The 16,993-nt window shown below is 44.2% G+C and overlaps 1 protein-coding gene across 1 annotated transcript; it reads left to right on the top strand.

Annotated features, from left to right (window-relative positions):
- Positions 1 to 399: 399 nt before the first annotated feature.
- On the top strand, positions 400 to 8,503 carry LOC134489903 (vomeronasal type-2 receptor 26-like). The gene is made up of 6 exons (XM_063292775.1): positions 400 to 681; positions 1,044 to 1,175; positions 1,536 to 1,745; positions 5,091 to 5,318; positions 6,598 to 6,724; positions 7,593 to 8,503. Exons 1-6 carry the CDS (start codon positions 400 to 402, stop codon positions 8,501 to 8,503), a joined length of 1,890 nt encoding a protein of 629 aa, XP_063148845.1.
- Positions 8,504 to 16,993: the final 8,490 nt, after the last annotated feature.

Genomic DNA, 16,993 nt, shown 5'->3' on the forward strand with positions numbered 1-16,993 from the left:
CCAGAAAATTTTGTGACCTAGAAAAGCCCTGGAAATAAATGGTCAGGGATTTGGTATTGTTTCACTGAGCAAAGGATGTCTGATTACATTTCCTGTCTTCCAATGTAGTGAGACTGGCCTTCAGGTAAACTCCTGCCCTTCTTCGCCATTCATGAGATGAAGACCTACGAATCTACTGTAGATTTACTAATGTACTGATGTACTAATCTTCATTAGATCAGTTTGTATCTTTTTAAGGTGATCCATTACATCAACATTCCACAAAATTAAAAGTGTGGATTTCTACTATCCAGAGTACAGCCATAAGAAAAGAATCCACTTCATTTTATAAACTGAAGATGAAAATCCAAACTGAAGATGAAGGCCTTTTAATATCTCTTATCTTGCAGTATAAAAAGTATGAGCTTCTCCCATATCCTGCCCTTCCTCTTTGCCATTCATGAGATCAACCAGAATCCAAGGCTCTTGCCCAACATCACCCTGGGCTACAACCTCTATGAGAACTTTTTCAATGCAAGAATGACCTATGAGGCCATGATGGACCTGCTGTCAACAGGGCAGGAGAATGTCCCAAACTACAGTTGCGGAACACCCAAACATCTGCTGGCAGCGCTTGAAGGAACCCATTCTGAGCTCTTTCATGATGTTACCACTATGTTGGGCATTTACAAAATCCCACAGGTATGAATGGGCATTGCAGTTAATTCCATTTTGTAACATCTCCAGATATTTAGAAGGTGGAACTGGTAGGTTTCACCAAATAAAATCAGTCAGATGATTGAGCTTAAAGGTCAGGTTAAATAGCATTGTTTCCATAAAGTAGGCACATATTTTTTCTGTCTCAGGCATCGGTACGCAAATTATTTTTTTTGAAAATTACACTGGCATTGTGGAGTCCCCCAGTTTTGCTTTTGAATTGCTGAACTGGATTCTGACTAAAGGCCTTTTTCCACATCTCAGCTGAAGCGCTCCCATCCTACTCTCTCCGTGATATTTGCGTCCCACCGGCAATCCCTCCCCTGCCTCTTTTCTCTCTCTTCCAGTCACTCCAATCACCTGACTTCCCTCCAAGAGAGTGGAGGACAAAAATGTATGGTCCCCCGTATTCCAACCACATCCAAGGGAGCCGGAGGATTGCTGTGGAGGAAAAAGAGGGGAAAGATCCCTTTAAGAGGGTCTGTCCCCACTTACCCCTAAAGACAATACAGGTTCCCTGAAATCTTTTTTCTACAGATTTCCCATAATGTTCAAACTCCCCAATCCACAAGACACATTTAGCTGAACAGCATATTAGTAGCATTTTGCACTTTGTTCTGGCACTGTCCAAGGTGTATAAAATCTACTAGTCTTCTACTGCTTTGACCTTGGATAGAATGTAGGTAGCTACCAATGAGAAGGCAGACAAGTGAGACACAGCAAAAGTCAAGGCTAGGTGTGAAGAAATTCTCTGCTGTGGGGAAAGTGCCTTAGGTTTAAGCACTGATTTTTTTTCTTTGAAATCGGGACAATAACCCAACTTTTCCATGTCATTGTAGGTCAATTATGGGGTCATCAGCCACATTCCTGAGCAAAAACAGTATTTTCCTTTTTTCTACCGGGTGAGTCCAAAACAAGAGCCTCCTCACTTGGCAATTGTCAAGCTCCTCCTGCATTTCCGATGGACGTGGATCAGCCTCTTTGCTCTGGAAAATGAAAGCGGAGAAAAGTTTAGAAGAAACTTTGAGCTTGTGGCCATCAAGAAAGGGGTTTGTGTTGCCTTCTCAGAAAGTGTCTCAGTGCTAAATAGAGAGAAAAGAAAGGATTTCCTTTTATATTTTAGCAACAGTGACGTAAAAGTTATTGTTTGTCAGTTGGACTTTCAGGCCACATTAATGCTAGCAGTGCTAATACTGAAAATTGAAAAAGCTAAAAAAGAGTTTGGGGAGAAAGTGTGGATTGCAACAACTTTGTCAGACATATCTGTGAGGTTTTTTTATCAATTGATGGATCTCCAGCATAAACACCTTTTGTTATCTTTCTTAACTCTGGCAAACAAGAGGACACAAAATTATGATTTTAATACCTATTTCTCTGCCAGTGAGAAGTTTGGGGAGACAGCATTTCAGTGTTCCTCTTCACACCTTATTTTATCTAAGAAAGTGTGGAAAAGATGCACAGAAACAGAGAACTGGGAAATCCCTCCCCGTGATGTGGTTGCCAGAATTCTTTCTGAGGACGCCTCCAGTATTTCCACTTCAATCCAGGCTGTGGCCAGAGTCCTCCATGCTGTCTCTTCCTCCCACCTGACCCGGAGGAGAATCAGGGTTGGAGACCATCTCATTCCCCTGGAGGTACAGCCATGGCAAGTAAGACTTTTCTCTGAATGTCTGCTAATGATCCCCATTAAATTCTTTCGTATTTCTTAAAAATGGGCAGCGTTGGACATGAGGTGGGATAGTCCCTGCAGCAATTGCCCAAGTTTGGGTGTTTGTTCTGACCAAATGTGGAGGTTTGGAGAGAAAGAAAGGAGAGACTCTGCTCCTAGATCCTCCAAAGTGAAGAGATGTGCTGGTTTGGGAAGGTGGGAGAAGAAGGAGTGAAGAGGAAGGCTCTTTCCTTATTTGCAAAATAAATCAGCACCAGGATGTTACAGAAACCATCAAGTTTCTTGACTATCCAACATGGGCCTGATTTAGATTCTAGGTCAGGGAACTTTTCCTCAGTTCCTGCCCTGCCGCCTTAAGAGGATGTGAAGTCTGTGCCCTTTCCAGGGTCTTCAGAGGACACCCAGGTCAGCTTTAGACTGCAGCTTCCTAATCATTGTGCAGCAACTTTTTCTTCTCTGTTGGTCCTCTCACTTAGGACTTGACAGTGATACGTTTTCCTGGCTCTTTCTCCTCCTTTCAAAGTTAAGTCTTAGAATTTGTAGCCCAATCTTTTCTCTCAGCCCTTCCCATCACCACCTCTTGGGTTCATGAAGTGACGAGGTAACAAGTTGTAGAACCCAGAAAGACCAAAAGATGATATACTGTCATGACATTTGTTTCCTCCAGCCGGCTTTCATGCCTAAGGCCGGACTAGAACTCCCAGTCTCCTGGTTTCTTCTCAACTCACCTTTTATCTCTGCTCAGTACTTCTTAGAACTAAGATTAACAGCAGATGTGATAATGGACAACCTTGTCTGTTTCTCTTTTGTATCTCACATTAAAGAATTCTCTTTAATCTGTCTGCTAAAATCTCTGTAAACAGTTTATAGTCATTATTCAATAGTGTATATATAGTCACTATATTCAATAGTGATATTGTGATATTCTGTGTGTGTGTGTGTGTGTGTGCGTGTACACACACACATACACACACATACATACATATATCAATATAGTGATATTGGTCTATAATTTTAGCTCCCCCTTTTGGGGGAGATGGGCAGTGATACAAATTTGAAAAACAAACAAACAAACAAATAAATTTAAGTCTTGCCCCTCCTGGTTTCTAGCCCAGCCCCTTAACCACTAGACCAAACTGGCTCTTTTACTCTTCTATTTTTTTTTAATTTTAATTTTATTTTTATTTCTATTGTTTATTCTTCTATTTTTGTGAACTTCCAAATGGCCTGTTGTGTTTCTGCATCCCCAGCATCTAAAAAAGGAAGCAACCTCTCTGGTTTTGCTGCCTTCCATTTTCAGAGCATAATCAGTCAAAGGAATGTACATCCTCCAATCATTGCACAGCAGCTGGAATGGGGCAGGTCTGGCAGCAGGGCTATCTGTCATCTCTGGCCTCCTTGTGTGGCCCTTCTTCTACACCCAGCTCTTAGCTGTATCGAAACAAAAACCAAGATCAGGATAGAAGTGTCTCTTAGGATGTGTCTCCTCTTCCAAACTGGATGTTTTAACTTTGCCGATTTCCCATGTGTTTCTACCTCCCAATCATTCCTCCCTTTTTGATATCATCAAGCCTCAAAGCATGGTTGCCCCTCCTAGGAGGGCATAGTCTTTTCAACATTAGAGGGGCATGTAGGTTTGGCCACCACTATTGTGCAGCTCGGTTGGACCATGCACCACAGCCGCTGGGTCTGACTATTTAGACAGACAACAGCAGAAGGGCAACTGCTGTCCAGTGACCAGTGCAGAAGGAGCATATCCACTTCAGCCTGAAATGGTCAATATCCTATTCCGATTGACCACATCTACTACCTTCCATCGTCTGCTGCTCTTACTCACCAAAAACACAAATTTTAGGTGGTGCACCTGAGGTTCACCTGAGGCGTTCTCACTCAAGAGCTGCAGAAGAGATGAAGGCAGTGTGGTGGGGACAAGGCGCAAAAAGAGGATTGCCAAGGCTGGTTTCTGACAGGCTTAGGTGCAAGTAAGGAAAGGCCCAGAAAAGCACTTTCACACACATTTCCAAATCCAAAGACTTTGTGTCCATTTCATGGATTTTCTGTAACAGTAGTCAACTTCACCTTCCGGTCTGCCCCCCATATTCAGTACCACAAGATCCTAAACTTAAAACACAGAAGAAGGACATTTACGCAAAGCTGAAGCACTGCAAAGGTGAAATGGTACAAATCAGAAATGTCCCCAAGATAGATGCTGCAGCCAAACTTGTTTTTCCTGCTGCACACAGATAGCTAGATGTTTCCTTCTAGAAGATGACATGGCCAAAAGTAGGACGTGGGGGGTAACAATTGCACAGTGGAGGAGAGGCAAGAAGATTGCATTCAAAGATGCACCCAAGGAAATAAAACAATTCAGCACTAGGCTTCTCCAGACTGTCCAAGGCTGAGGTGAAGTTGATGTTGCCTACAAGCAAATTTGGGAGATGGGCGTTTTTGCTGAGCACAGGGAGAGGTTGGAATTTTACACCAATAGTAGGGAAACAGCCCTAGTGAGATAGTCATGTTATACAACATCGGTTGCTGGAGTCAAAATATTTTTGTGACTTCAGAGTAACGATTTCACAAAACAGAGCAGGTCAGAGAACTTTTGATAGACATAAAGGACATCAAGAGTAAACCCTTAACTAGAGTTCTCCCAAACACTGGATAAAGAGAAACTGAGCTGAAGTAGCCCAGTTTTACTTAGGGGTGATTCTCCATGTCTTTCTAGCTTCATCCGTTCCTAAGAAACTTCCAGCTTTACAATCTTACTGAGGATGATGTTTATTTGGATGAGAATGGAGATCCTGCTACTGACTTCGACATCATGGACTGGGCAGTATTTCCCAACAAAACTGCTGCTGGGGTGACAATCGGAAAGATAGAAAGGGAGGCCTCTTCCGAAGTCAAGCTCTCCATCGATCAGAGGGCCATCATATGGCCAAGTTCATTTCACCAGGTAGCTAAGGATGCTTGTTTGGGGGTGGGGGTGGTATCACTTTCCTGATCACCTATGTTCATCTGAGTTTGCAGCTTACCAGCCTGGCCACAACAATGGATGGTCTGTGCTGAGGGTATATAGAATAGAAGGACACTCTATTATTTCTCTTGAACCTCAAAAGGTCTACTGCTGAATGTGGGAATGCCAAAAGGGAAATGTGGGAAATTGTGTGGTAGGTCAGCTCAATGCATCTGGCAGCCTGCAAAGAAGGTAAGCAGGCTAGCAAAGCCCTTTCACATAGGAGGGACCTATTCTAGGGCATCTTAACCATGGCTCTTTTGGTGCTGGAGCCTACCTCTAAGCTGAGATTCAAAGAAACACATTAGAATAAGGCAGAGACTTGAGGAAGTTATTGGAGATGCTGTCCTACCAGGAATGAAGCAAGGAACCTTCTGCCTTCCCCGCTTTGGACTACTTTTCCAGCCACTTTTTACTAGTACTGATTGAGCTGACACTGATAGGACTTGAAGTCCAAAGCACTTGCTGCCGCTTCCTGGAAGGACAGAAACTGTTGGCTAAAGATGCCCAGCCACAGGAGCCATCAGCCTTTCATGAATGTTGAGCATATTCTGAGACCAAATCGTGCTGAAATGAGATTAGTACGGGGAATTTTCACCAAATGAAGTGATGTTGAAAATGAGTTATTGAAAAAAAAAATCTTAGAGAGAGAAAAGACCTTGATAGTACATTTCTTGTGTTTTAAGAACTGGATGTAACAGGAATTTAGACTTTTGATTCTTTAGTACTGAAGGTCAAGAAGAGTGATGGCAAACCTATGGCACGGGTATCAAAGGAGACACACCACAACGTTTTGGGTGATATGCCAGTGTGCACCAACACCTGAGAACAACTATTCTCCCTGTCTGAGTTACCAAAGAAACTGAACAAACAAAAGGCACTGCAACTCTCCCCACCCTCCTATCCCATCTCAGCCCTTTTGGCTGCCCAAAATTGGATGGTATTTTTTAAAAATAAATTAATATGTAAAGAATTGCTTCCCTTTTATTCAGGGTGGGGAGAGGATGATATGCCAGCAGAGTCAAGTTAGGCATTTCTGAATTTTTGACATGCTGACCCAAAAAGATTTGCCATCACTGGTGAAGAACCTGCTTGAGACAGCTTCTCTTTCTGCTCATTTCAAATCCTGCTCTTAAAAAGGAGCCAAGGGTTGTAGGATGATAATGCCAGCTGAGTGATTGAGTTTATTAAGATTTCCCTGGATTTTCTTTCTGTTTAGAAAATGCCTTTTTCAAGATGCACTGAGAGTTGTCTCCCAGGGTACGCCAAGCTCACAAGAGAGGGAGCCCCAGTTTGCTGCTACGACTGTTCTCCGTGTGTGGAAGGAACCATCTCCACGGAGGAAGGTAGATGCCCCCAGAGCAAAGAAGGAGCCCCATCCAAGTTCAACCTGGATCTCATCCTGCTTACTTCCCAAGCCCAACAAAGTCTGTCAAATGCTGCCACCTGCTACGGGACCTAGCCTACTAGTAATCAATCCATTTCTCTCAAAATGCCCCAGAAGGCAGATCATTATTGTAATGGTTGCCTATTCTAAAACACCATCAGACTCATAAGTAGGGATTCAGAGATATCTGATTTATTAAATAACAGTATGCAGGATCACAGAGAAAGCTGAGAATGATGAAAGCATGCCAAATTCAAACTAAAAACCCTCAGTGCAAATGAAATCCCTCCCCCCATAGAATCTTCTCAAGTCCACAATCCCAGGTGCTCCTAACGGTTTCTGATGGTCTCCGGGAAAAGTCCTTGAGCAGAGCATATAACCCAAACACTTTCCATTGTACTGATTTCACATACTGAGCCTGGTACAAGGTCTCACAGCAGCTCCCTCCCAAACAGAAATGCATGTCAGCACCATGGCATGTGAAACATTACACTGTATAAACTACATTGAATCAGTGAACATGACAATTACATTTGAGGTCTGTAAGGATGTTCCCAAGAGCAGGAATCCGGTCTTAGCAATGATTAGGAAAACAGGATTTATAAGAAAAACACAAAGGCAATTCATTTACAGAAAATACATTATATGGATAGGCAATCCTACTAATCTTTTAGACAAAGACCAAATGGTGTGACAAAGGAGGAACACAGAGTAAATCCTTAATGTTTTACCTACATCCAACTGGCCTCTTTTGGTTAATAGATCATGAGTTGTTGAATACCACTGAAATCACCAGTTGAAAAAAAAAAACTGCTTATGTTTTTCAGATGCAGCCCACTGTAGAAAGTGTCCAGATGACCAGCATTCCAATAAGAAGCGGGATCAATGTGTCCCCAAAGTTATAAGCTTCCTGTCTTATGAAGAAATCTTAGGTCTGCTCCTGGCTCTCTTTTCCTCCTTTTTGTCTCTAACCACTGCCTTCATTCTGGGAATCTTCATTAAATACCAAGAAACACCCCTAGTCAAAGCCAACAACCGGGACCTCACCTACATTCTCCTGGTTTCCCTCCTGCTTTCCTTCTTGACCCCCTTTCTATTCATTGGACACCCCAGGAAAGTGACCTGCTTTCTTCGACAAACCGCCTTCAGTGTTGTTTTCTCTGTTGCTGTGTCTTCATTGCTGGCCAAGACTGTCATGGTAGTGGTAGCCTTTCTGGCCACAAAGCCAGGCAGCAGGATGAGGAAATGGCTGGGGAAGAGTCTCGCCAACTCCATTGTCTTGTCCTGCTCTGGGGTTCAGGTGGGCATTTGCATTATATGGCTGGGAATCTCCCCTCCATTCCCAGATGCCGACCTGTATTCCCAACCAGGACATATCTTGCTGCAGTGCAACGAAGGTTCAGTCACCATGTTCTATGCTGCATTGGGTTATATGGGTCTTCTGGCTGCCATCTGCTTCTTGGTGGCTTTCCCGGCTCGGAAGCTGCCAGGGACCTTCAACGAAGCCAAGTGGATCACCTTCAGCATGTTGGTTTTCTGCAGCGTTTGGGTCTCCTTTGTCCCTACCTACCTGAGCACCAAAGGGAAATACATGGTGGCCGTGCAGATCTTCTCCATCCTGGCCTCCAGCCTGGGCTTACTGGGCTGCATCTTTATCCCCAAATGCTACATCATCATCCTGAGACCTGACATGAACACCAAGGAGCATCTAATGATGAAAATTAATGTGGGCTCCTGATTTTAATCCCTTTTTTAAAACTAGCTGATTGTAAATACAAAACAAGATAGCATGGAAATCAACTCTTTTCATGTGTTCTGTGGAATGTTACTTCCTTCTTTCTCAGCTTTGAATTATGCTGACCAATGAAGGGTAAACCCCAACTTAGGCCAATCCTTGCCTGCCTCGTAAACCTGACTGAAACTATGTGTAGCTGTTTTTACAGAACAGGCCTCAGACCCTTTGCCCTGGGTGGGACTCAGGACATGAAACCATGTGGCCCAGTAGGGAACTGGGCCCTTGAAGTGCTGACTCTTGCTGACAATGTGTCTGCTAATATTTGACCATGCAAAAGGACTCTTGGCTGCTAAGGGAGGGGGGCTGTTTCTATTGGACATCGTTATCTGACCCAGCTTGTGGCCTGCAATAGAGAACTTGCTTCCGAACCCTTGCTAAACAGTGCAGAACCTCGTATTCTCCCCCTGCCTGGTTACACTAAACTTAACTCAAAGCAGAGTGTGAGGTCTCTGCTCACTAAAAAGGGGAGGAGGCTACAAATTATCCCCTTCACTAAATAATAAAACCAAAGCAGCAAAAGATCATCTTCTTCTAGATAATTGCATTCTTTCTTTTTTTCACCATCTGCAATCAAGGAGAATCATGGGAATAATGAATGACATAAATAAATTTTCTGAAACTGGTGTAGATGAATAGTCAGCAGAGCAGCTTTGCTTCATCTCATTTTTAGATGAAAGACGGTTTTTATTCATTTATTTAGTCACTGCCCATCTCACTCAAAGAATGATTCTATGTGGTTTAAAATAAAGCAGGAATAAATATATTTTGAACCAGCTGTAGGTTCCAGATGCTCTTCAAGGGTAGCCCCCATGTAGTGCGCATTGCAATAGTCTATGTGGGAGATGATTAGGGCATGAGTGACTGAACGGAGGGTCTCCCAATCCAAGAAGGGGTGTAACCGGCGCACAACACGGAGTTGTGCAGTGGCCCTCCTGGCCGTGACTGCCACCTGCTCCTCAAGCAGGAATCGTGAGTCCAGGAGGACCCCCAGAATCTGCACTGGGTCTGTCTGGGGCAGTGCAACTGCCCGTTGCTAATGATGATGGATCCTGCTGCTGTAGAGTGTGATTGTGGATTGAGCATTTTTTTTCCCTCAAGCTAGACTGTGCTTGAGGAAAAAATTGATGCTACTGTGCTTTTTTTAAATGTTACTTTTTCAATATCAAATGTATATTCCCTTGGTCTGTTCTAACTAACTTTGGAAATCTATTGAAAGTAAATAAAATATCTGACTGATTGATTGATTGATTGATTGATCTGAGTGGTAGTCAAATCAAAATGACTTTCATCCTTTCTCACACATTCCAAAAGGAGGGCTGCAGTGTGACTCTATTAGTTCTTTTAACTTTCTGTTTCAAATGTGATTGACCAAACACAATCAATCTGTAGAAGCGTTGCACTCAGGGCTCCCTCCCATGCTGGCAAGCAACCCAGTGATCATTGTAAGCGCATTCCAATCAAGTATGCTTTGTTGCTTCTGTCTCCAAAGGCTTTGGTGTCTAACGCACGGGACCAGATTCCTCACAACAGTAACACAAGAAAGCATCTGCTGTGGGACGTATTTCGAAGCGGAGGGGCCCCCACTGAGAAGGCCAGCTTATGAGCCACCACCTCCCTTATCTCATGAAAATGGCAGGACATGAACTTACACTTTGAATTGCAATGAGAAGCTATTAGGGAGCCAGTGCAAGGCCTGCTGACATGTGACAACTACGCTGGGCATCTACAAAATCCCACAAGTACGAATGGACATGGAAGTTAATTCAATTTTGCAAAATCTCCAGATAGTTTAGGAAGTGGAACTGGAAGTGGAATATAGAAAGACAGGCCTCTTCAGAAGTCAAGCTCTCCATTGATCAGAGGGCCATCATATGGCCAAGTTCATTTCACCAGGTAGCTAAGGATGCTTGTTTGGGGGTGGGGGTGGTATCACCTTCCTGATCACCTATGTTCATCTGAGTTTGCAGCTTACCAGCCTGGCCACAACAATGGATGGTCTGTGCTGAGGGCACATAGAAGGACACTCTATTATTTCTCTTGAACCTCAAAAGGTCTACTGCTGAATGTGGGAATGCCAAAAGGGAAATGTGGGAAATTGTGTGGTAGGTCAGCTCAATGCATCTGGTAGCCTGCAAGGAAAGTAAGCAGGCTAGCAAAGCCCTTTGACATAGGAGGACTTATTGTAGGGCACCTTACCCATGACCTCCTTGGTGCTGGAGCCTACATCTAGACTGAGCTTGTAGGAAGTTGAGAAATGCATTAGAATAAGACAGAGACTCCAGGAAGTTATGGGAGATGCTGTCCTACCAAGAATGAAGCAAGGAACCTTTTGCATCCTCTGCTTTGGACTACTTTTCCAACCATTTTGTATTAGTAGTATTTGAGCTGACAGTGACAAGACATGAAGTCCAAAGCATTTGCTGCCACTTCCTGGAAGGACAGAAACTGTTGGCTAAAGATGCCCAACCACAGCCTTTCATGAACGTTGAGGGTATTCTGGGACCAAATCATGCTGAAATGAGATTAATCCTGGGAATTTTTCACCAAAAGAGTGTGATGTTGAAAATGAGTTACTGGGGAAAAATCTTAGACTTAGAAAAGGCCTTGATTGTATATGCTTGTGTTTTAAGAACTGGATGTAACAGGAATTTAGACATTTGGCAGCTTCTCTTTCTGCTCATTGCAAATCCTGCTTTCAGAAAGATGCCAAGGAGCTCAGTGAGTGGGTTCATTAAGATTTGCCTGGATTTTCTTTCTGTCTAGAATGTGCCTTTTTCAAGATGTACCGAAAGTTGTGTTCTAGAGAGTGGGAACCTGACTTTGGATTGGTAAAAATCAGGGTGTATAGCAGAGAGGAGAATTATTTACAGGAAAGGCAAGATAGAGAGAGGCAAAGCTAGCTAATGGCTTCTTCGCAGGAGGAGAGGCCAAGTGCAGGCACACCATGTAGGCAGAACATAGGCAGAAGGAAGAGACCAATATGACCAATTTTTTAACAAAGTCCGATCAGCTTGACAAAGAGGGAATACAGAGGAAATCCTTACTGCTCTATGTATACCCACCTGTCCCCTTGGGTCAGTTTGTCCTCAGCTGCTGAATACCACTGAATTCACTAGCTAAAAAAACAACTGCTTGCTTTTCAGATGCAGCCCATTGTGAAAAGTGTCCAGATGACCAGCATTCCAATAAGAAGCGAGATCAATGTGTCCCCAAGATGATAATTTTCCTTTCTTATCAAGAAATGTTGGGTCTCATCCTGACTCTCTTTGCACTTGGGTTGTCCCTAACCGCTGCCTTTGTTCTAGGAATCTTCATTAAATACCGAGAAACTCTCATAGTCAAAGCCAACAACCAGGACCTCACCTACATTCTCCTGGTCTCCCTCCTGCTTTCCTTCTTGACCTCCCTGCTGTTCATTGGTCGCCCCAAGAAAGCGACTTGCCTCCTTCGACAAAGCACCTTCAGTGTTGTTTTCTCTGTTGCCGTGTCTTTCTTGCTGGCCAAGACTGTCATGGTAGTGGTGGCCTTTCTGGCCACAAAGCCAGGCAGCAGGATGAGGAAATGGCTGGGGAAAAGTCTGGCTAATTCCATTGTCTTGTCCTGCTCTGGGGTTCAGGTGGGCATCTGCATCATCTGGCTAGGAATCTCTCCGCCATTCCCAGATGCTGACCTACATTCCCAGTCAGGACAGATCCTGCTGCAATGCAATGAAGGCTCAGTCACCATGTTCTACACTGCCCTTGGCTACATGGGCTTTCTGGCTGCCATCTGCTTCTTGGTGGCTTTCCTGGCCCAAAAGCTGCCAGGGACCTTCAATGAAGCCAAGTGGATCACCTTCAGCATGTTGGTTTTCTACAGCGTTTGGGTCTCCTTTGTCCCCACCTACCTGAGCACCAAAGGGAAATTCATGGTGGCTGTGCAGATCTTCTCCATCCTGGCCTCCAACCTGGGCTTACTGGGCTGTATCTTTATCCCCAAATGCTACATCATTATCTTGAGACCTAACATGAACACCAAGGAGCATCTGATAGTGAAAAACAATGAGGGCTCTTGGTTTGGGTCCTTTTTGTTTTTTGTATAACTTACTTTCTGGTAATATAAAATATATGGCAATATCAAATCTATGGTATATATTTTTGGTAATATAAAATATATGGCACCCAAGAACCCACACTGTGAGTGCGTTTTCCCCCCTGGAAGGCTCCTCCTCCTTCCTCGCCTGTGATCTCCATAACAGGGTTCCTCTGTATCTGGGAATTTACCATCTTTGGTTCTGTTGTTGCACTGCCCCAGACAGACCCAGAGAGGAACTTGGGGGTCCTCAAAGAGCAGGTGGCAGTTGTGGCCAGGAGGGCCTCTGCTCAGCTTCATGTTGTGTGTCAGTTACAGAAATCAGGAAGCCCTCCAGTCACTCACTCATACCCAGTCATCTCCCATATAGACTATTGCAATTTGCTTTATACAGGGCTGTCCTAACAGTCAGGAATCACGCTGAGACGAGGAGTAGGTCTCTAGTGTTTATTACTGCTACATAAAACAGAATCCTAACAAACTGAAGAAGCGTGGGAAAAACCCAGACAGATAAACCCCAAAAGTTAAGGCGGGCCTGATCTGTGTCTCTTTGAATGGCTGCTTAATTCCTCAGTACTACGCATGCGTTTTCCCCCCTGGATAGAGGCCCCTTCCAGCTCGCCATCAGTACTCATGACATGGGCTACCCTTTGCTGCAGGAGCTTCACTGGGTGCCAGTTTGCTTCTGGGTCCAATTCAAGGTGTTAGTTATCACTAATCTCATCCCCATTACATTGACCCATCCCTCCCAATCACGCAGAGAAGGCATGTTACGGATCCTGTCCATGAAAGACAGGCTATTGCTGGGGCCCAGGAAGACAGCCTTCATTGCTGTGCCCCCCCCCTCCATGGAATACTCTTCCCCCAGAGGTGAGGAAGGCCCTTACTCTCCCCGCCTTCTGGAAAGGGGTGAAGGCCTGGGTCTGCCACCTCTCTTGGGGTGAGAAGAGGGGTAATCAATCCTTGGCATGGTTAGCGCCTTGAAGAGGCTCCCATGAATTAAATGAATTTAACTTAAGAAAGTTTAACATCTCTCTCTTGGATTTTATATTTATATTTTTGTTTAAGAATATTGTTTTTATTGGAATTAAGTCTTTATTTATTCCAGTTTTATTGTAAACTGCCCAGAGTCACCCTTTGAGTGAGATGGGTGGTGACGAAATTTGAAAAACAAACCCATAAATAAATATCACTAACGTTAATGTATTTTCTGAAACAATTTAGAGAAAGCATTATAAGCAGCTCTGCCCAATCTCATTTTCAGATTGGATGAAAATTTAGGCCTCCTCTTCTCCTGTATCAATGTATGGGGCATAGACTTGGAATACCATCATAGTAAAGTGTTGTCATAACAACACATGAACATAAGCAATGCCCTGCTGGATCGGACCCTGGCCCATCTAGGCAATCAGTCTGTTCTCACAGCGGTCAACCAACTGCACAAGGAAACCCTCTCCACTCCCAGGAGATGTCCTTCAGAGGCAATCCCGCTGCCAGCAGGGCTAATAGCCATTGATCCCCTTGGCTTCCATGAACTGGTCCAACCGCTTTTTGATGCCAGCAAAGCTGGTAGCCAGCTGCACATTTTGTGGTAGCAAATTCCAACATTTTATTATGTGTTATGTAAAAAATACATTTCGCTTTGTCTGTCCTGATTCTTGCAGCATTCAATTTCATTGGGTGACCTCTGATTCTAGTGTTTTGGGAAGGGGAAATAGCTCCTCCTTGCCTACGTTATCCACACCATGCATAATTGTGTTTGCCTGGATCATCTCCCCTCTCAGTCGCCACCTTTCTGGGCTAAAACGCCCAACATGTTGCAACCTTTCCACACAGGGAAGCTGTTCCAGCTGGTGATGACCTTGGTTGCCCTCACGTGAACCTCCTCTAGCTCCCCTGGATCCTTTCTGAGACGTGGCAACCAGAACTGCACACAGTATTCCAGATGCGATGGGACCATTGATTTCCACAGGGGCATTATGATGGGGGCGTCTCTACTCACATTACTGTTTCTTAACACCCCTAACATGCGATGGACTTTTCTACAGTGGATGCATCCTGTGTTGCTGCCTTCACTGAACTGTGCAGTACTACTCCAAGATCGTTTCCCACAGGAGTCACTGCTAGCTCTGGTTCCATCGGTCTGTAGGAGTGGTTGGGATTTTTGGCACCCGTGCGCGTCCCTTGACGCTTGTCCATGTTGAATGACACCTGCCACTTTGATGCCCACTCCCTAATGTGCAGAGATCCTGGGGAGTTCTCTGCTTGGAGTACCTTATTATTGTTACTACTCTGAACAATGTAGTGTCATCAGCAAACCTGGCTATTCCACTGGTCATGCCCAGTTCCCAATCCTTTCTGTAGATGCCAAAAAAAGCACCGGTCCTAGGGCAGAGCCCTGGGGGATCCCCCCATTGGGAGGAATGTCCATTTACCGCTACCCTTTGTTTTCTCCTCTTTGGCCAGTTGCTTATCCACAGGAAGACCTGCCCGTGGCTCTTACGCTTCCTGAGAAGTCTTCAATAAGGGACTTCATTTAAAGACTTTTTGAAAATCTAAGGAGATTACGTATGCTGGCTTGCCTTTATTCACATATCTATTAACACCCTCAAAGAACTGGTAGATTACTTAGACAGGACCGTCCCTTAGTGAAGTCATGCTGGGTATTTTGAGCAAGGCCTGTGTCTCCAAATGTCTGGTAATTTTATCCATAACAGCAGTTCCCACTCTTCTTCTCTGCAACAGATATTAAGCTGCAGGCCTATAATTTCCGAGATCTCCCTGTGAACCCTCCTTAGACATGAGAGTTATGGAGGCCACCTTCGAATCCTCAACCGCAGCGGCTGTGTGTAGAGACAGGTTGCATATTTCAGTTAGAAGGTCTACAATCTCAGCTTTGTACCCACATGCTATCTTTGGTCTATTCTTCCTGACTACGAAGGCAATGCCCTTCCTTCCTGTTTCTTTCTTGTCCTGAGTAGGATCTCCTGACTGAAGGAGTCCAATTCCTGTCCATTTCAATCTGCTGATGCCTAGCAGGTCAATGTGTAATTGATTCATTTCATCTTTCACTGTGTTGAGATTTCCCATATTCATACTTGATATATGCCATGTTTCCCTTGTAATTCTGACTGTGCAACCTCACTTTTTCTTTTCCACGTGTCAACGTCAGCAACTAGGTGTCATGAAAGCTTTAATCCAGCCATGTCATAAGCACTACTAGTACTCTGAAGGATCCTCAGGTCTTCCTCAATTGCATATTGACTGGCCTTCACCCTGAAGAGCCCATTATCTGCCACTATAGTCTCAATCAGACTATCCATGTGGTTTTCTTGATAAAATACAGGAGTGGCTTACCATTGCCTTTTCCCAACCAGTAAGAAATGAAACCAGCTCCATGAGACACTGGCAGTGACAATAGAGTGAAGTTGATGGGAAGGGGGGTTGGAGAGAATTAGTTGGGTTGCTAGTCTTTTCGCTTAGTATCCTCTCTTGTCTCCATTGTACTGTGTGAATACAGCTCATGGGTTTTTAATGGCTTTTAAGGATATACTGTAAGTCAAAGCTGCTAAAGGTTGACCATTAGAGATGGGCCATTCTTTTTTCTTCGTGGATGCCCAGGAAGGTGTGAGGTCACCCCATAGAACTTTAAAGTTGGTGGGGGCCATTGAGATTCTGGAATCCAACATAGATACATAGTTAGTGCAGATATCCAAATTAAACCACATTCCAGACCAATATTTGCCTAGCATTTGATAAACTGCATCTGACGAAGGGAAGCCTGCTCCTTTCAAGATCCAAGGTCAGAATCTATCTGCCTGTAATATAAATCTATTATTCAAGAGACACGGGGGAAGTTAGCATTGCTGGGGAGTGATTCTGCCATAGTTAGACAAAGGTAGGAGAAGGCCTTTAGTCCTCCAAGAAATACAGATTTTGGGCTTGAGATGTCCTCCATACTAGTCATGCCATAATGGCCTGATTAGTTTCAAACTTCCAAATTTACCCACTGAGCCAAAAGGACATGCACTCTGCCTTGTCCTATATCAACACTTGTGGGAATGGGCCTAGTTTTCATGGTGAGCACAGACATACCGTAAATGTTAGTGGTCTTCTCTTTTGCAGAAGAAAGACTTGGTAACAGGTGACCTCTGATGGTTGGTCAGGTCATCTCCCATACTGCATATACAGTACTGATTCTGGGATATCTGACCTGAATGTAGGAAGGGGTCTCATCCCTACCAGGACAGGGTGGGAAGGAATTCCAGTGCTCTCACTAGAATAAGTTGGGTGAGTAAAAGGAAATTAGACCTTCAGAACTGTTCCCTTGATGGAATAATCCAACTGGAATTATGACCATGG

Source organism: Candoia aspera, chromosome 2 (genome assembly GCF_035149785.1).
Source record: "Candoia aspera isolate rCanAsp1 chromosome 2, rCanAsp1.hap2, whole genome shotgun sequence".
Taxonomy (NCBI): domain Eukaryota; kingdom Metazoa; phylum Chordata; class Lepidosauria; order Squamata; family Boidae; genus Candoia; species Candoia aspera.

Bases quoted from the DNA above. Each gene is read 5' to 3' on its own strand.
- LOC134489903 (XM_063292775.1), top strand. From the start codon at position 400: ATGAGCTTCTCCCATATCCTGCCCTTCCTCTTTGCCATTCATGAGATC. The intron at 5,319-6,597 runs GTAGCTAAGGAT...CTTTCTGTTTAG, and splicing joins GGCCAAGTTCATTTCACCAG to AAAATGCCTTTTTCAAGATG. The intron at 6,725-7,592 runs GTAGATGCCCCC...TATGTTTTTCAG, and splicing joins AACCATCTCCACGGAGGAAG to ATGCAGCCCACTGTAGAAAG.